The 20,525-nt window shown below is 44.4% G+C and overlaps 1 protein-coding gene across 3 annotated transcripts in view; it reads right to left on the bottom strand.

Moving 5' to 3' along the window:
• The window catches only part of MRTFA (myocardin related transcription factor A), an 85,130-nt gene that overhangs the window by 5,509 nt on the left and 59,096 nt on the right, over positions 1-20,525 (bottom strand). For 2 of the 3 annotated variants that reach the window (XM_083573765.1, XM_083573766.1), the window contains 9 exons: positions 9,623-9,678; positions 8,726-8,801; positions 7,516-7,677; positions 6,224-6,399; positions 5,388-5,546; positions 4,723-4,976; positions 3,767-3,938; positions 2,060-3,166; positions 610-705 (listed from right to left, as the gene is read on the bottom strand). In XM_083573765.1, the coding sequence (XP_083429891.1) occupies positions 610-705; positions 2,060-3,166; positions 3,767-3,938; positions 4,723-4,976; positions 5,388-5,546; positions 6,224-6,399; positions 7,516-7,677; positions 8,726-8,801; positions 9,623-9,678 (2,258 nt within the window). The remainder of the gene's footprint in view (positions 1-609; positions 706-2,059; positions 3,167-3,766; positions 3,939-4,722; positions 4,977-5,387; positions 5,547-6,223; positions 6,400-7,515; positions 7,678-8,725; positions 8,802-9,622; positions 9,679-20,525) is intronic. The other variant, XM_083573767.1, reaches the window with a different exon arrangement.

Raw genomic sequence — 20,525 nt, 5'->3', positions numbered from 1 at the left:
ATTCCTATGGGAAACCGTGCTTCGCAAGACGAAAAATTCGCAAGAAGAAAAAACTTGCGGAACGAATTAATTTCGTCTTGCGAGGCACCACTGTATTGTCTATGCTCTGGTAGCTTCTGGCTGGACTACTGCAGTGCACTGTAAGTGGAGCTGCCTTTGAAGACAGCTTAGAGGTGTCAGGTTATTGACCAAGGTGGGATGGTGTTTGTTCACGACATTTATGTACCATCTTGATCTGTCATGCAGCTCAAAGAGGTGTACATGGTTCTCCTCCTCCCCATTTCATCCTCACAACAACTGTGTGAGGTAGGCTACGCTAAGAGATGGTGACTGGCCCAAGATCACCCAACAAGCTTCATTATTTTTTATATTATTTATTGAAATTATATACCGCCCTATACATGGAGGTCTCAGGGTGGCTCACAGAACAAAATTCATGGCTGAGTGGGGATTCAAACCCTGTTCTCCCAGGTCCTAATCCAGCACTCTAATATATAATACCACTTCTGGCACAACTGCGCTGGATACCAATTAGTTTCCAGGCATAATTTAAAGTGTTACTTGCCCTAAAATGCAAGATGTTAGCTGACCACCTGTTTTGTTCCCTACCTTCTTAGTGGGCTCCATTGGCGGTGGCTGCAGAGGTGACTGGGAGCTGCTTACAGGTTGTTGGATAGATGCTTTCACAGGTGGTGAGGACACTCTCTGAGAGAGAAGGATACACAACATTCTAGAGGTTTTTAACACACCCCGCACCTGAAAAGTCAATCTTTAGAGCTAGTTGCTGCAGACGCAAATTAAATATGAAATGACATTGACAGAAGTCATGCGCAGGAGTGGAATGGGTGTGGAAGTATTAACTACAGGGTGGCTGGGGAAGCAGGGTCAGTGTCACAGGGAGCATAAAAGCTGGGCTTGTAAACCCAATGAGATTTCTGGGAGCAGGGGCAGGTGCATTTAATCAAGAATCAACAATTATGGTTGCCACTGTCACCACTGGCATGCATGAAGTGGCAACAAAAAAAACCAAACTGCTGATGCTTTTCTTCACTGTCAGACCAGCTCTTCTGCTGATGAACAAGTAATTCTGCCACACACCCATTTTGTTCATGCTCTCACTGACTCTACACCTCAGGAGGGCCCTTCTCCTGTCTTCAACCTCTGCTCACTTTCCCAGGCCTCATAAACCCCAGAGATGAAATTAAAGAGCTGCTGCTGTTTGGGGGCCTTTTCTCTCTCCTCACCCCACCAAGATACTTGAGTTTTCAGGGGAAGCTTTAGCTCAGCTCCGACTCACTCTAGCTCTACCCTGGAATAGTGTTTTAATAATATAAACAAAGAACAAAAGAGTTGCTGCGAGGAAAGAAAGTAAAACTGGAAAGGAATTCTGCAGGCAAGATTAGCCTTCTATCCTGGTCTGTTCAGGAACAAATTAGGTCCTGTGTAGAGGTGGGTTCAAAGGACTGAGAACCTGCTCAAGGCAAAGGAGTTGAAAAATTGTGAGAGAAAACACATTTTGAAGAGCCGCTGCACAAGAGCTATGAAAAACCAGGAGTAGTTCCTTTGGTGAGAGAGGCTGTGTTCTTCAATTGTGCAGAGGCATAACTCAGAGATATTGTGAGTTCAGTTCCAGACCACTGCAATAAATTGAGTATTACAATAAAACAAGTTACACTTTTAGTTTCCCAGTGCACATAAAAGTTAAGTTTACACTGTACTGTAGTCCAGCCTGCCTGCAGGGAGGGCCGGAGGGGGAAAACCTGGCTCTAGCCTGTGGCCAGAAGAGGGATGGCAGTGGCGGGGGGCTTCCTTCAGGCAACTCAGTAATTGTAATCAACCGATCAATACATTGATGCTACTCCCAAAGAGAATTCCCAGCCATTCTTTGGAGAGATCATTTTGTGCTGACATGCCACTTCCATAATTACAAGCACAACTACAGGAATTAAAACTATTCAATTCTAAAGCAATGGGATTTGAGTCTGTTCATTGTTTGAAAGCCCTCCTCTGGTTGGATAGACAGCCTTGATTCAGGAATCATCACTGCACGTATACCTACCCTCAATGGCAAGGGACGGCTCCCCGCTTTTTCCTGAGGCGAGAGGCCCTGCCTCTCAGCATTCTGATTGGTCACGGTGAGAACTATGTGAGTGCCGGTGGAATCTGTGATGAGGGTGGGGGGAGGGGCTCCTTTGATGAGGTTACTGAAGCCTGCACCTTGCTGGCCAATGAAGAAGCTTGAGGTCTGGCTTGGCGGCTCAGTTTCAGCAGCTGGCACCTCTTGCTTCACCATCACTGCTATCTTTGGCACTGAACTTTCATCTGAGGTGTCCATTTGGCTAGTGGTCTGTGTGGGTTTTGATTGGTCGGTTTGGCAGCTGGGCTGCCCTGAAGATTGGCAACTCAGAAAGCCCTTTTCACTCTTGACACGGGTGCAAAAAGTGAGCGGCTCGGGGACTGTGGCTGTGCCCTCTTCTCCAACAGACGTGGCAGGCAGGAGCTGCTGAGAGCGCTTTTCTTTCTCCAGCTGCAGCTTCAGCATCTCCACCAGCTGCTGCTTCTGTTTCAACATGCGGGTGAGCTCCTCAATCTGCTTATCTTTCTCCTGCAACATCTGGTCTTTATCCTGGACCTCCATGTCTTGCTGACTGTTGTTGCAGCAGAGCTCTGCCTTGGATGATGAATTAAAGCTGCAAGTGGTGCCTTTGGAGCTCTCTTCCTTCACCAGAAATTGCACGGGAGATGCTTGCAAGGTAAGCTGAGTCAGGGGAGAGGTCACCATCTCCCCAAAGGCATCCCCACTGGTCGAATTCTCATCCCCGGCACTCATCAGAGAGCGCTCTGAGGGGGTGGGCGACACAGGAGGAGTCGAGCCTGTGCTACCAAACTTCATCACACCATTGCCAGCGACTGTGGCCACAACAACTTCGGCTGAAGTAATGCCAGCGCTGACCAGGGCAGGCCCTGTGCTCAGCCTGGCAGCTGGGAAGGCCACCACCACATCCGCAGCCTTGGGGAGAATTGCTGTATTGGGCTTTGGAGCAGCAGCTGCTCGGCCAGCTGCACCGTTCTGCTCCTGATAAGCCTTCAGCCGCTCAATTAGATCCATCTTGGTGCCTGACACAGGCAGTGCTCTTAGCTTCAACTCTTGCTTCAGCTCTGCCACCTAACATAAAACAGTTTGCAGTCAATCAAAAGCCGTATCAGCTAGAACAATCTCATTTACAACACCTACTTCAATTCGTATGCAGCAATGTATACAGTTCCAAAAGAATCTAAAATACTGTAAGAACAATACAAAATAGTAATTAAAATAACTAGCTCATCTTTTAAAAATTTAAACAACTGTACAGGCCTCAATAGGCATAATCATCCTATATTTAGCAAAAAGATGGTGAACCTCTGGCCCTCCAGATGTTGAACTCCAGCTGCCATCATTCATGACTAAGGTGTCCAATGCTCAGGGTTAACACGAGGAGTTCAATGATATCTTGAAGGTTACATGTTCTCCATCTTTCATTTACCACTTGCCGCTAGGTCCAAGAGTTTCATCACAAAAGCAGAAAGACCACTTACTTATTCAACCACCTGGTCTGAATACCAATACTGACCATCAAGTTCAGTGCTAATAGCAGCAACAGCACTTATTTTAACAAATTTATATCCTACCTTTCTAAAAGAAAATATGCGCTCACACTTTCTTGTACCATTTATACCCCCACTTTCTTCATGAAACACCAAGCTGGCCAATAGATGCTTTGTTTACCTTCATGTCGTCGAGATTAACAGGGAGAGCTCCTGGTTTGCCCACTGGAGTGTTGCTGTTTTGCCGCATCAATCCATTAGAACTGGAAGAAACAGAAGAGGTGCTGCTGACAGCAGTGGAGAGACTACGCATGGGTGGGACACTACTGCTGCTCTGTTGCTCTCCTGGAGGCCTGAAGGGAGAGGAAAGCGGGAGCTGAACACTGGGCAGCGAAACTGATCACAACACACTGTTCTTCGCCGCTACTACTGGGAAGCCCAATGAACATCCTTATGATCTCCTGAGAAGGTGGTCAATAGTCTGCCCTCAAGATACAGTGCTACAGAAGTGACCCTTCCTAGCTCCATGGTTGCTTGGAAATTCAATTTTGGCAGCCTCGGCGTGTGCTTGCCAACTGTTATTGACTGCCCTTTTTATTCTAATAGAGCAGACATATCAGATATCTTACTTCATTGCCTATATTCTGCTTGTCGTGAAAACAGCCAGATATACTTGCAAAATGAAACAACAGTGTATACTGAATTCATATCAAATAAATACTGGTGATCTGATACTGAGTCAATTCTATGCACAAGCTTCCATTTCAAGTTAGAGGTGATGGACAGGACTTAAAAGAACCTTACAAAGTCATACTGCCAACCACACTTGAAATGCTTATCTAAATACTTTAAACACACTAAACTCTTGAAGAACTTCGCAGCTTCTTGACTGTCCCAAGCACCTCTGCCACATGCACACATCAAGCTAGTTCTGAAAGCTGCAAGCACTAACATGTTTGCAATACCTACATAAGGCAAGTTACTCTGGGCATGAGGGGACAGTGGATGGTGTACAACTCCCATTCTTGGGTGGGATTGGTTGGTTGGTTGGATGGACAGACAGATGGATACTGCTAACACAGGACCGCCCGTGATATTGGGGGGGGGGAGGGAATAATAGCATGAAGCAACCCATACTTTGGTGGAGCTGGCAGAATGGTTTGATAGTTGTAGTGCTGCTGCTGCTGCTGATTAAGGATCTGAAGTTGCAAGAAAAGCTGTTGTTGCTGCAGGATTTTGGCATAAGATGAATCCATGGGAGGAGCTCCTTTGTCCTGTTTTTGGTCCGGTGGGATGTATTGGTGATATTTCAACTTCTTGACTTTCGGTTTCGGTTCCTTGGATTTTTTGCTGCGCTGAGACTTCTCGCATGAGGACTTGGACTGGCTTTGCTATTCAAAGTGAAAACACAGGTGAATCAAAGGGCGGGAGGGTATGCTCCATATGGCTGGTTCAAGCTACCAGCCCTTTCCAGAATATGTAGAGCTACAAGCCACAGAAGGGGACACACAGCTAGCTTTTGCTGAATTAACTACAAATTCTTTAGGGGGGGGTGGGGCAGGGGCGGAATACATGCCCATTATGTAACAATACAAAAGCACAGCAAATGGGAGGCTAAATCCCAACTGCCACATGTGGAATAGGGTAGGGGTGCGTTTATGGACACAGCAGTTGGAAAGGACTTTTCTTTAAAAAGGTTCCCTGCTAGCAGTTTAGCATTACAGAAGAACAAGGCCAACAATTCCCACCCAATCTTAAACATGCCCACATCCCATCAATTTAACCCCTTTATAGAAAGGTACCTTTATAAGGGTTGGGAGTGGTTTGGCAGCAGGAGCAACAACACCATTGGTGAGATTAGGAGGCACTGGAGGCGGCAGGGGTGGCAGGGGAGTTGGTGGCTGCTCAGACAGAAAAGGGGTCTCACTGGAGTCTGCACTGATTTTCAACTGACACACGACCTGCAACAGTAAATCCAAGTATGAGATGCACATGCCCATATCTACACCTGAGCGCTTCCCTTTCCAAGATATGGAAGCAGCTTTATGGAGTCAAAATGTGTCGATTACATGCCACTCCCAGAGGAAAGGCAGACAAATCCCATTTTTGCAGATTTGTTGCTTCTCACTTGCAGCTGCATGCAAAGAAACAGTACTGTGAATGGGCTCAATTCAGAGGAAGAGCTATACTCAGTAACAGAGCATCTGTTTTGCACGCAGAAGGTCCCAAATTCAATCCTTGGCATCTCCCAGGTAGGGCTGGGAATGTCTCTTCTGAAACCACTGCCAGTCAATCTGGGCAATACTGAATGAGATGGACCATTGGTCAGATTCAGTGTAAGGCAATTTCCTGAGCTCCCAGTATCAGCTCCACTGCAGAGCAAGGTCAGGGCCTTATTCCTCCCCCAAACAGGTTACCCCTTTGGGTTCACATTCAACTATTTTCAGCCCAAAGTAAATCAATATAGAAGCTTTCATTAGCATAATTTCAGTATTCAGGTGTTTCTGCTCTAATCCACAAATGACTCCTTTGGAATCCACTCCTTGCAGAGGACTTTTTTGTATCCTCCAGGAAAAGGCACCTATGTGGCTGGTGCAGGCACCAAGGCACACAAGAGCCAAGGCTATAATAATCTCACCTGAGCAGGGGATGCTGTTGTGGGGGTGGGAAGTGACTCGCAAACTCGAGCTTCCATTGGGGATGGCACAGATCCCTGGGATTCATGGCTAGCTGGCTGTTCTGGAGACAGGGCATCACTGCTGTCCTCATCAAAGGAGGAGCTGTCTGCTACTTTTGGGTAGTTCACTTGACCTACTGAAAATAATAAATTTTCATTTATTCACTAAACAAATGGAAAGGGGTCAAGGATGATTAGCAGAAGATGGTTCTGAACATCACAAGAAATCTGAGACAGTGAAAAACCAAACAAGCTTTAGACAATTTTAAAAAAAATCAACGTCACAACCTGAGAAGAAATAGTTAACACCAGGATTAACAAGAATATCATCATCTGCCTCTCTGTAGACAGGTGTAAGGAAAACTGGAGCAAGCTTTGTGTCATATCCTGCCTGAAGGCTGGAATGAACAGTTGAGATTATGAAAGCAAAAAGGAGCACTGGCAGTTGTCTTTTTTTTTTTTTTTTAAGAGCATTAGAAGGAATAATCTGTGAGGCCTAACTGCTATAGACACTTGTGTTTATTTACGATTTATATCCTTCACAAAAAATATTCCTGTATTTCTTAACAATATTTTTTTTCTGTGAAAGGAGGTTGGGAGAAGAGAACCAAAAGCCCATTTTTATGGGTAGAACATGAGAAAAAGGAGAGTTATAAGACTGCATGACGGAGGAGAAAGACAATCCAAACCTCTAGAGTTGCTTTATGTCAGGCTTATTTCCGCTACTCCCTAACACTTCCCAGAAGATTAACGTTTTCTCATTCAAAACTATTTCCCTTTTCTTCTCTGAAGGATGCTACAGCAAAATAGTCTACCTAAACGAACGATGAAGAGACCATACAACAGCGATTCCTCTGGCCAGAGGATGGCACTAGCAGACCACACAGCTGTTCATACTTGTTTTTAAGAAGACCAAACCTTCCAGCTTTCTCTTTTTCTCTTCTTACCCCTCTCGCTTACCAAAGCAGGACCACTCAAATGAATGGCTGTAAACAAGTAGATAGGTTTTTAGGAAGAAAAGCAGAATGTGCAAGCTAAGAGAAGACAACCACCCTACAGCAGCTTTTATAGGCATGGAGATCAACTAGTGTTTTTAATACACTGGGGTTCTGCTTCAAGTCTGCCACATGCGCTGGATAAGGTAAAATGTATACACCGCTTTCCTTGGTCCAGTGGCACAGTGAGAGGTGCTAGCAAACTGCCACAGGACCCAACACATACATGCAGGCCTCCACCTACCCCACCAGCCTTACCAATGAGAGCTTCCTTCAGGCTTGATTCTACAGGCAGAATGTTCTTCTCCACCAATTCCATGGGACCTGGCCGCTGGGCAATCTTCTCATTGAGGTCATCGGCCAGTCTGGCCCGCTTCAACTTCAGCTGCTTGGCCTGAAGGGAAGGTTCAGCAGAGGTCTCTGCTCAGGGGAACAGCAAAAAATATGATCACCTCTCAAGTACATGACCTCGGTAAAAAGTTGGCAGTTCACCGTCTGCGTGGATACATGCCCTCCACTAAGTTCTATTTGTTGGCAGAACACTCCCCTCCATCAAGAGCAAGCTGCATACAATGGAAGTTATGTTTGGTCTGCTCTTTTAGTGTCATGAAATTTATTAATTTTTTTAAGTTAGTAGCTCACAGTAAACTCTCTCTTTTTTTCTCAGAAAGAGCTTGAATCGGCCTGTAAAAACCAGCCTCCATTTATTGCAAGTCCCAAGCCCCCACCAAAAGAAAACTGGGCAAATGATGCACAACGGTCAGTGATGTGTAAACAAAATACCTAAGTAAGTTCTAATAATTCTGTTCCTGTGATTTATATTACCTGTTCTTAATTATGAATTTAACATTTTTGTGACTTGCCCTGGGACCCATTGGTGAAGGGCAGGTAACGAGGATGATGATGACGACAACAAACAACAAACTGCCCAATCCTGTTCCAACAGCACACTAAACTTCTACTGCCATCCCTTAAAACATTTAGAAATAATTCTCTGGAGAATTTGCTAACCTGCCACCCATCACCCCCCCCCCCCGCTAAAGAAAAGGTATCTTAAGTGATATGCAGGGGTTGCACCATGCTCATAGATGCAATGGTGTCCTTGAAGTCTTCCCCTGGTGCCTATGATGTATCTGAGGCCCCACCCCTGCCCATGTCACAAGGTGAGGAGGATGGTTAGCTTTTTCTTCATTGAGAAGTACATGGGGCTCAAGGAGAAAGCTGGGACCCACAGCACTTGTTCAAAAATCTATAGCAATTCAAGAATACAAACAGTGTGCCTGGAGGACCTTGATAGCAAAGTACTTTGCTCAATGTTAAAGCACTGACCCGCACCAACAGTACTAGCCCAACCCGCCAGCCATCCATCCCCAGCTGAATAAGATTAACATACAAGAGCCATGAATGTAAAGTTGTATCTATAAAGGGTGAAAATTTACAAGAGAAGACTGCACGCCAAGAATCATACCTTCCAGAATGTGCATCCTCACTAACTCTGATCTCTCTGGCCGGGACCGGATCTTCCGTTTCAGGTAGTCCTCTGTCTGCAAATATATATATATGGAAAACAGCATGCTGAACCCAAGTAGGAAGACAGGACTGAAGCAAATAACATACATGATTTTTAACAGGGAAATTATCTTGGATTTTTAAGCATATGATGAGATATAACATTCCCACAGATTTTTACTACCCCTGCCATTGCAGCAGGCTAATAACTCCAGAACATTTAAGCAGTATCAGAGAACCTCAAGCAGAATGGGTCACAGAACTTAAAGCACTAAGCGCTTTGAGATTCTTATGTTGTGGTATGTTAAATTCTCAGGTTGCTTGGGTATAGGGAGAAACACATCTATTGATCAGGAAACTTTGGGAAAGTCAGTTACTTATCTTGAATCCTCAGTCACCTTACAAACTGTATAGCAAATCTGGAGTGATTTTACCCAGGCTCTAATTCTATTAACTTTAAACAAATGTTAAAGGAGAAAGAGAAAGAGAAAGAGAAGATAACAATTCAGCAGCCAGTGCATTCACTTCTCATCCAGCTAACAAGAGGCTCTTTTGGGAATGAACTGAAATACTCCCAAAATGAGACACGGTGCCTGCATTCAGTTTCCTTATTTCTCAAGAATCAATGTTTTCCACTTAGCTTCTGTATTATCAAGCTCTCAGCTAGAGAGAAAATCAAGCAAAGTCCAAGGTACCTGAAAGGTGCAGACATGTTTATAATTAAGAGAAACTATCACAGGTGGTGTGCAGAATGGAAACACGCAAGATGCTCAACAGAGAAGCACTTAGAAGAATATGCAAACAGTTTTGAAAATCACAAACGCAGTAACTCTCTTGAAGCTAACTTGTGGCTTACCCTGGCCCGTTCCAAGCTCCTTCTCTGTTCATGAAATGCAGCTGGACTTTTCAGAGCTGTTGGAAAGATAACAATGAAGGAATTACAAGAGTTGGTCTCACACATTTCTAAACATGACCATGCTACTTAAGTGTCACCCAATTCAAAGTACAGGTGTTACAATTAAATAATACAAGATGCAGTTTCAACATGGTTTTACTGTGTTGGCAACCACAATAAATCAGAAGCATCAGGGCCAATTTGACAACTGAGTCAGTCAATGCTTCTTAGAGAAATATATGCTTAGGATATATTCATTCTTTATTATATATAATGATTTCAAAACAGGTATCAAACCTCTTAATTCTGTTCTAGCCTTTCATAAAGTCAAGAGTCTAAAAATTTAGCATAATAAAGCCTTGGAGTTCCATTAGCAATAACCTTGGAGATAACAGTTCAAGTCTTAGCCATGTTCTTAGCGACCACATACCAGAAAAAGAGGTAGGGGTGTGTGTGTGTTTTGTTTATGGAGGCTAAGAAGAAAGAAGCAGGGTTAAGACTAGAAGATGTGAGGTGTGACGATCAAGTTGGAATCATGATGCATGCAATCTGGACTTTCGCTACTTACTCTTGGGCTATGTAATGAATATTCCTGTGCATGTGAAGAGGACAATATTGAGACAAACCAGGATTTTGGCAATCGATGTGGGTTGCAATGCAACCTTATGACATTCTGGTTCCTGTGCAATGAGACTTGGTTTTCCATTGTATATAAAGACAGCTCTGTCTCAGTGCCAATTCAGAGAAGGCTACACAGCAAACCACCAAAGAAGAAACACTTTGTCTGCAGGCATTTCCTTCCTGGACATTTTCAGCATATGGACCAGATCTATCAATTTGGGATGGTTTGAATCCATACAATGGAGTAAGCTCCCATTGCTCTGTCCTAGCTTCTGCCAACCTAGCAGTTTGAAAGCATCCCAGTGTGAGTAGATAAATAGGTACTGCTGCGATGGGAAGTTTAATGGCGTTTCAGTGCGCTCTGGTTTCTGTCACGGTGTTCCCCTGCGCCAGAAGCGGTTTAGTTATGCTGGCCACATGACCCAGAAGAGTGCCAAAAACCCCATAGTAGCCTTTGACTGGCCTCAACCATTCAGGGGTCCTTTACCTTTTTAAACCTTACCTCTGTCATTTTAAATTCACACCCTGGTATGCTGTCAACCTAAGCCAGCTGAGGAAGTAGCCATTTTTACAAATTGCTTAGAGGCACTCTAGGTTTATATAAATCACTTAAATAAATGCAACCCCACACTGTTCCTCACAGAAGGCACATGAACAAGAAAGATTTGATGAAGGGATAATATGACTTCACCAAAGAAGTCTCAGTGTAGCTGAAAATTTTGGCACAAATAGAACTGAGCATGCAAGATGCATGAAGTCTGACATGTCAACACCAACATTACACACAGCCACATACATTAGGATCTGATCATTTACAGCAGGTCCACGTGCAGACAGGAGCAAGGAAGACAGGTCAAGCACACTTGTCTACCAATGCAAAAGTGGTAGAGAATCTAAGGAATAACGTAAAGAATGAACACCTTCCCCGTCTTTTCTCACCACTGAAGAACTGCCAAGAGAGACCCTATTTTAGGACACTGATCAACTGCTGCTGAGCACTGTACAAGCCTTGGAAGAATCCTTTGGCAGGGCTTTTTCTCTGCCAGATTCCAGTAAGCTCACATTGGCTAGGACTAATGGGACTGCTGTCTGCCAACAAATCTTTTCTCAGCACATTGTGGTAGAGTGCTGGTTGCCAGCTGAGTACTTGTAATGTGGAATGGTAGCTTCAGTTGCATAGAATCCATGGGTCTATTACAGTGAACAGAAAAATCTGGGACTTAGGTCCTCCAATCTACCACCAAAAGCCATTCAGCTCCAGGTTAGTGGTCATGCTGGAACCAATCACAGAAAATGATACCACACCAATGCTGCCTAAATAATGCATCTGTTAAAGGTGTGGTCCTTAATAGCTGCAATTTCCTGGCATTTTGGAGCTTGAGTGGACATGGGAAGTCCTTAACACAACATGTCAAAGGGTTTTTGTTAACTGAATTCTGCTTTTAAGGTGGTCCCTCTATTCTGATTTTGTGTGTGCGTACACACATGGAAGACCAAATAACTTTGTGTGGAGCACAGCAGACCTCTAGTAAAAACATTGTCAGCAAATGTAGATGCAGGATGCTTTTTACAGCACACACATCTTTGAGAGGCTTCTTAATAGTGCTGTAGCTGTGTAAGGATAGGGTAACTGAGAAAAGCTCCTGAAAGAATGCTTTCCACTATGTGCTCCCTCAGTCTCAAAGGTATTCAGAAATACAAGGTATAAGGGTAATCTGGTGGTGGCAACAGCAACCTGTTTAAAGAAAAGTCCGATCACCTACAGTAGAGTAGTAACCAGTGCCAAGACGCCTATGATACCTTTGTGATCCATAGCAAGACAACCAGTAAGAGGAGCTTTCCTGCTATTTATCTAGAAGTAGTTAAAGGTAAAGGGACCCCTGACCATTAGGTCCAGTCGTGGCCAACTCTGGGGTTGCGGCGCTCATCTCGCTTTATTGGCCGAGGGAGCCGGCGTACGGCTTCCGGGTCATGTGGCCACCATGACTATGACGCTTCTGGCGAACCAGAACAGCGCACAGAAACGCCGTTTACCTTCCTGCTAGAGTGGTACCTATTTATCTACTTGCACTCTGATGTGCTTTCGAACTGCTAGGTTGGCAGGAGCAGGGACTCAGCAACGGGAGCTCACCCCATCGCGGGGATTCGAACCGCCGACCTTCTGATAGGCAAGTCCTAGGCTCTGTGGTTTAACCCACAGCGCCACATCCCAACAAAAGTCTTTTTTTAGTATTCTGAGTGATGAAATTCTATTGTTTGTTGTTGTTGTTGTTGTTGTTGTTGTTGTTGTTGTTGTTGTTATGAAAAGGAGTAACTAAGAAGCCTGTTATCTTTCAATTGAATCCCCCCAAAGGGAAATTCTCATTCTCACAGGTATTTCTATGAAAAACACTTGGCTTGTGCTTCATCCCAATGCTGGCAGTAATGCAAAGAAAAGAATTCCATTCTTGACCTCTGAAAATGCTGAAGGGAACAAGTCTCTACTTCTCCCACAAGATTCTCTTGGAAGAAACCAAAGATCACTGGTATAGTATGTATTATCAGGCTCCATCCAAACTAACCAAACAGTGTACATTTTTCTTGGCTACATAAAAAGTACATAACAAATGGCCCAGAACTGTCAAACAACTCTACCATGTCAGTTAGGAGATCGACCTTTTCTAGCATGGCCTTAATATATTGTGTAGCTATAAGTAGCCAAGTTTATGAACTGCAGTAACCCACACTCTAGAGAAATAGACTGTCATTTTCAGCTTTTCATTTTTAAAAGACTTCCATCCCTCAGGATTGTGAAAAACATGGAAACATAAAAGAAATCACTGCTGAAAGCCATAAGACTAATATCAAGATATGGTCCACAAGACATCCTTTGCAGATCCAGTTCAAAGCCCACCATTGTTCCGGGCTTATTCCATTCCACCGTAATTCAATGCTTTGGGGCGGTATTCAACTGCTACAGCTCATCAGTGCAAGGATTTCTGCTTGTACAACAGAATTTCCCCCTCTCCCACCCAAATCTGCTCCAGAGGGTTGCAGGAACTCATGAAAAAGATATTTTGGTAGGGGGGTGCACAGGGGAGGTGAAGAGGAGAACATTCCATGTTATATTGCTGAGAGAATGTTTACTTAAACAGTACATTGAACACAACCCTTTATTTCCCAATATGGAGGAGAGAATCTGCTCCAAAATGATCAAAACTTCATAAAAATAAGAGCAAGGGATATAGTACTGCCAATTAGGTAGAATATACTTATTAAATGTGTGCTGTGTATGCACCCAGCTGTTCACTTATTCTAGCCACTATCAAGGAGGAATGGAGCAAGACAGCACCCAGTCCCTCAAGGACTGCAAAGTATAAAGAAAGCATTTAAAGAGGTTGCAGAGTCACCTCTGCAAACCCCTAGGTTCCATGTAACAATCTGTATATAGCCAGTCTTAATAATAATAATAATAATAAATTTTATTTATATCCCACCCTCCCCAGCCGAAGCCGGGCTCAGGGCGGCTAACAACAATCAAATAATCAAACAATCAAATAAACCAACATTCTAAAAATATTTCATTATAAAAATTAATTAAAATCAAGTTGATGGCAACCATTAAGCAAAACTCTGTGCAGGTTGCCAGAGGAGGGAGTCCGGCTGCGCCCTGACCAAAGGCATAAGACCCCATAAGGAGTCTCGCCGCGGCATTCTGCACCCGCTGGAGTTTCTGGGTCAGTCTCAAGGGCAGCCCCACGTAGAGCGAGTTACAATAATCCAGTTGTAACTCTGGATTAGATGCGTAACTGCACAGGCACCAAGAACTTCACTCACTCCAACCTCTATGCATCAGCAACATGACACAGAAAAGTAGCCATAGACCAATATTCCTTTCCATACCCTACCTTTGCTATATTTTGAAGATTTGAAAGATCCTTAAAGGACATCCATTAAGGTGCTGGCAAGCAAACAGTCTGAAAATTGATTCTAATCCAGAGTAGTTGCCAAACCTAACCATACTATCACACTTACTGATAATCATGATAATTAAAAACTTACTTGAAAAGGAACAGATTCTAACAGTACAACTTAAAGTGGGGCCCTTTCAAGTAACATTGGTGCCGCCGCCACCAATGTATCCCTTTTTGATCTGATGAAGTGAGAAGGAGGTACAGTAGTACTTCTGATTACGTAAACTTCAGGATGCAAAAGCGGCAAACCCGGAAGTATTTGATCGAGTTTCGCCGCACGCATGCGCAGAAGCGGTCCTCAGGTTGCAGAAACCTTGGGATCCGACTGGACCTCCGGAACAGATCCCATCCGCAACCGGAGGTACCACTGTACTTGGAACAGGACTTTCTCTGAGTATTTCAGTGGTAGGCTCATGGCCCAGGCTGTGTTTTCAGAGGCAGTATGCCTCCAAATATCAGCTGCTGGGAATTGCAAGTGGGGAGAGTACTGTTGCCCTCTGATCCTGACTGTGGTCTTCCCATAGGTTGGCCACTGTGACAACAGGATGCTGAACTAGATGGGCCACTAATCTGATCCAGCAGGGCTCTTCTGATATTCTATAGGGGGGAAACCCAAGACTTTTATTTACACCTTAATTTAAGCCCAGTGTTAACAGCAGCAATTAAGACTATTCTCATTTAGAAACTGAAACACAACCAGGGCCACTGCAGGTAAACCAAAGCAGTTCCACTAGCCTTTACAAAGGAAGATGCTGGAAAGATAATCAGAATTATCTGCTCTTTTTAGGAGCTAAATCGGAAGAGATTTTATTCCTCTAGTGTTATTATTTTAGCACTAGCTCAGAAACAATTCAAAGCCATGAAGCAAGTTGTATGTTTCTATTATGTTCTCTTTTCTTAAAAGATTCAGATGTCGGTATATTCAAGTGTTGTTCTAGGTAAAACAACAAGAATGAGACACACTAATCTCATAAGTTCAATATTTTAAAGTAATTTAATGGTATCATTACTCATGTAGATAAAAGCCCATCTATAGGAGCTTACAACAGCTTACAATGTGTTCCCCTGTAGATGTTGTTGGACTTCAACTCCCATCATCTCTAACCATTGGCCATGCTGGCTGGGGCTGATGGGAATTTTTGTTCAACCTTGGGGTTTCCCCCCACAAGTGTTTGGGTTCTCCCAAGTCTGCTGAAACCTTCCTCTTGTGCATGGATGATGTCATTTTGTCTACAAAAGGATTGGTAGCCAGAACTGAGGTCACTGTAAGTATACAATATGATAATGCTGTAAGGTTGCCATAGCCCTGTGGCCCCAGGTGACAGATAGGGTTTACACTTGATTTATGGTAGGGTAAACACACATGCTCATAAATCCAAAAATACTCTTACTGCTAAGCAGTTGGGCTGTATCAGAATAACAGACTCATAACATTGTTTATTTTTCTAATAGAAAAGCTTTAGCTGCAAAAGAGTTCTTTTTTTCTTGTCATCAAGAGTTCCATTTCATTTTGCTTTGAGGAATATACACCATTTCTGAAAGCATGTTTAGCTTTAGTGTCATATGCAAATCTGTCCTCAGACAGCACCCTGGATCCCAAACAATCAATGCCTTCCAAGGAGAAAATAAACATAGATCACTTTACTCAGCGCTTTGAAAACAGTTTGCATATACCTGTTTTGCAGCAAAGCATGGGAAATATTCCTCTGGAGACCCCTTGATGTAAGTGAAGATCTGCACTACAGTGAAACCAATCAAAGAGGCTGTTCATGAGCATGGCACAGGTTTGAAGGGTAAGTATTTGCCATAAAATGAACAGAAAATTATATTAAACACTGTAGATATTATAGTAGCTTGCCAGTATCCCCAGCAAAACAGTGAGACCTGTGCCTTCTCTGATTTTAAAATTAGGAGCATTAGCTACAATCCAGAGAGTCGATAAAATAAAGGCTTGCGTATACAGTATATCTCATAGCTTCTATTTGTGATGCACGATAAGGGCATGACATTGAAGTAACAACTTCTGAAGCTCTCCCAAATGTGCTTTAGATTTGCAACCTCTGAGTGAGAGAAGAGAGTAGATCAATTTATCTTAATGATGCTTTATAACTTCTCTTCCTTCCTCTGTATCCTTGTTCTTGCAGCACTCTCAGTCATCACAAATATGAAACTAACTTCCTGCAACTGTTGGCACATGTAACCCTGAGGCTTGGTGACTGAACCTGGAAGTACCATAGCTCAGTGGATGCAGAAGGTCCCAGGGTTCAATCCCCAATATCTCTAGGTAGGGCTGGGAAAGTCTTCTGTTGGAAACACTAGAAAGATGCTGTCAGTTGGTGTAAACAATGCGGACCTAGATGGACCAATGGTCTGACTCCATAGAAGGCAGCTTCCTGTTCCACCAGCGCAAACTTGTATTAAAACAAATGTCTCTCTTTGCCAAAGATCCTGAAGTTCCCTGTATGTCAGGAACACATAGTTCATTAAATCTGGCATAATTTGTTATGCAGGGTAGCTTTGTAGTTCACATTTAAAGTAAACTACAGTATCTTTCCCATCTAGTTCAAACGGTGAGGAAATGAAGCAGGGCAGAGAAATGTTCCTTTTTAGCAGATTAAAAAAAAGCCATTTAGATAGCATTTCCTCATTTTTGCTACTTATTAACTGCTCTTGAAACATACACAAAACTTAGCTGAAAACATGACCAACTAAATATCAGGAGCCATGGGAACAAATGGATTGGTTTATACATGAAATGTAGATAATACACTTCCAGAAAAAGTTAAAGCTGTTGATAGCTCTGTTTTGTGTTCTACAAGGATTTGGTTAAAGCGGACTACTGCATTCTGAACATAGCACCACTTTAAAAAAAGCTTCATACAACCACAGAACACTAATTGAACTGAATGCTGTATATTGCTGGTTCAGATTGTTCATCTTATTGACCACTATATTGGTCGCAAAAACAAGAAGTCATTTGCAATCATTCTAGCATCATGGAACAGAAAGTCAGCTTCAACTAGACTACAGCAATGTACCATTTACTCTCTCTCTCCAGTATATTTACTCTGAGCTCCCTTGACCTACCAGTTGATACATTAACTAGTTGTAATTCTCTTTAAAATATGTTTTAAGTACTTGTACAATAGTTTTTCATAGTTATTAACTAATCCCAAAATAGAAACATTCCTTCCTATGTTAGACTTCTTACTAATCCCACAAATCTGAAGAAATTCTATTGAGCAAGCTTAATGATTAAAATACAAACTGGCTGCATTCAGGCAGAATACTTTTGCTTCCATTTTAGATTGACCACAGCTTGCCATTTCATTTCAGACCCAACAAACTTACCGGTAATTCTTAATTACAGATCTTAATTACAGTTTCTTAAAACAAGACATCTTCATAGTTTAAGAAGCTGGGTTTTTTCAACAAACCATAGTTAAGGGTTCAGACATAATGCTGAACTGCGGTTAATCTAACATGGAAGCTTATGATCTCTTCCTTGTGGAAGGAGGGGAGAACACATGAGGCCAAGGTTTGCCACAGTTCATCCTCATAATGATATATCATTGTTTGGTTTAGTGTTACATGTGAACTGGGTCAGTGTATCTAGGTTTGGACATTGCAACAATCTGTGGTTACCGTATTTTTCGCCCTATAGGACGCACTTTTCCCCCTCCAAAAATGAAGGGGAAATGTGTGTGCGTCCTATGGGGCGAATGCAGGCTTTCGCTGAAGCCTGGAGAGCGAGAGGCGTCGGTGTGGCGACATCTCTCGCTCTCCAGGCTCCAGGAAGCTAGCCGCAAGCCTTGCATGCCCAGGGGGAGTTCCCCCGGGCGCGCACAGCTTGCGGGCGGCAGCCTGCAGCGCGGAGCACGGGGCGCCCTTCGAAGGACGCCCCGTGCTTTGCGCATGTGTCGGCAAGCCTTGCGCACCGGGGGGAACTCCCCCCGGGCGCGCAAGGCTTGCGGGCGGCAGCCTGCAGCGCGGAGCACGGGGCACGGGGCGTCCTTCGGAGGACTCCCCGTGCTTCACGTAGGTTTCCGCAAGCCTTGCGCGCCCGGGGGGAGATCCCCCCGGGCGCGCACGGCTTGCGAGCGGCAGCCTGCAGCGCGGAGCACGGGGCGCCCTTCGGAGGACGCCCCGTGCTTCGCGCAGGTGTCCGCAGCCTGCCCCCCGGTACATGGGGCGCCCTGAAGCAGAGCGCCCCTCACGCCGGGCAGACATCGGCCAGCCCCACAAGCTCGGGGGACAGCCGGGAGGCGCAGCGCCGCCATCCCACTGTTCCCCGACCTGGTTTTGGGGTGGAAATAAAGGGGAAAATTTTTTCCTTTATTTCCCCCCCAAAAAAGGAGGTGCGTCCTATGGGACGGAGCGTCCTATGGGACGAAAAATACGGTAATTTAAAGGGAACCAAAAGCTTTCTACACTCTTCATCATGGCTCCTGAGAAGTGGGGAGAACTCATTGCAGCTCATTGCTATAACTCTGAACCATGATTTAGGATCATGTATGAAAGACAAGTCCATTATTTCTGCAATACCCCAAGCTGGTAACTTGAAGAAATATTGTCATTTGATGCCAGGGACAAATGTGAGTAAAGTTAAAAGATAGGTAATCTTTATAGTCTTTTCAAATTCTTGTTGACAGGGTTCCATCAATGTCATTCCTACACTGATCACAAAGGGGCACTAGGAGCAGCACAAGGAGTCAAGGATGGGGTTCCTGCAGCAATGCCCTCTCCATCGTGCTTGTCTCACAACAAGGAGAGAGAGGCAGAGGTCTATGTAAAGCACTAACCACAAGACCACTGTGCTTGCAAGGCTATATTTTCACAATCAATTTCTGTGGATTTCCTTCCTGCTTGGTGGTTTGGAAGTGTTGACAGTATCCAACAACCTGCAAAATGCATAATGGAAGGCACAGGGCAGATGTCTCCTGTGGTTTCACCACATAATTTTATTAAACATGCTCTACAATATGGACATTTCTGTCTTGGAAGATAACTGCACTTGAAGCTAGTCAGGAGACTAGTAGTCTTTTTTTAGCCTTATATATAAAACTGTTGTGGAGGCCACTACACCTAATGTCTTTTGTATAAGAGGTGGTCTAGTTGTGGACACACAATTCAAGTACAGTACAATTCTAGTGACGGTTCTTCTCTGTATGGGTTCTGGGCATCTTTTTCTCAACACTTAAGTAAGCTTCACAATTAGGGCATCAAGGTAAAACATAGTGCATGAAGTGGCAGGGCAGGGGTGGGGAACTGAATCCAGCCAGCAGGCCAGACTCATATCCCTCCACCCTTGTGCGCCATGTAACAGGTGGGGAAGACCACACACCACTTAACCCCCTAACATCACAATAGTACTAGGTAACACATGTGGCACACAACATTTTGAAACATTGCAAAGTCTTTCCAGATGGCGTCTGCATGCAAACCCCTTTTTTAAGTCTAGGCACATGCCTGGTGTCATTCATTCATTCATTCATTCATTTTCTATGCGGCCCTTCATCAGAGAGGATCACAAGGCGTTTTACAATATAAAAACAAAAAAATACACAAAAAGCCAAAGACTGTTTAATTAGCCAAATGCCTAATTAATATGATGGCAAGTGGATATGCCTTGATCATATCAGCCTTGTGGGCCAAATGATAAGGTCTGGAAGGCCTAACTGGGCCTTAGGGACAAACATTTCCCACTCCTGAGCTAGAGTTTAAAAGAAAAATGTATCAAGACAATGTTCCCACTGGACAAAATTCCGGTTTCTGCTTTATTCTACATTTAAAAGCATGAAGTGGCTAATAATGGTGTTGCAAAGTTTCTGTTTTGTAGCCTATATGATATACCGTATTTTTCGCTCCATAGGACGCACCGGCCCATAGGACGCATCAAGTTTTTTGGGGGGGAAATAAAGGGAAAAAAATTTATTTCCCCCCCCCCCAGGTGCTTGTGGGGCAGGCAGCGGGGAGAAGCGCTCTTCTCCCTGCCGCCCGCCTTCAGACCAGGTCCGGGGACAGCGGGGAGACGCGCTGCGCCTCCCAGCTGTCCCCGGAGCTTGTGGGGCAGGCAGCGGGGAGAAGCGCTCTTCTCCCTGCCGCCCGCCCTCAGACCAGGTCCGGGGACAGCGGGGAGACGCGCTGCGCCTCCTCGCTGTCCCCGGAGCTTGTGGGGCAGGCAGCGGGGAGAAGGGCTCTTCTCCCTGCCGCCCGCCCTCAGACCAGGTCCGGGGACAGCAGGGAGACGCGCTGCACCTCCCCGCTGTCCCCGGAGCTTGTGGGGCAGG

This window comes from Podarcis filfolensis (assembly GCF_964270895.1).
Source record: "Podarcis filfolensis genome assembly, chromosome: 10".
Taxonomy (NCBI): Eukaryota; Metazoa; Chordata; class Lepidosauria; order Squamata; family Lacertidae; genus Podarcis; species Podarcis filfolensis.
Note: the sequence above shows the minus strand (reverse complement) of the source record. Positions and strands in the feature narration are given on the sequence as shown.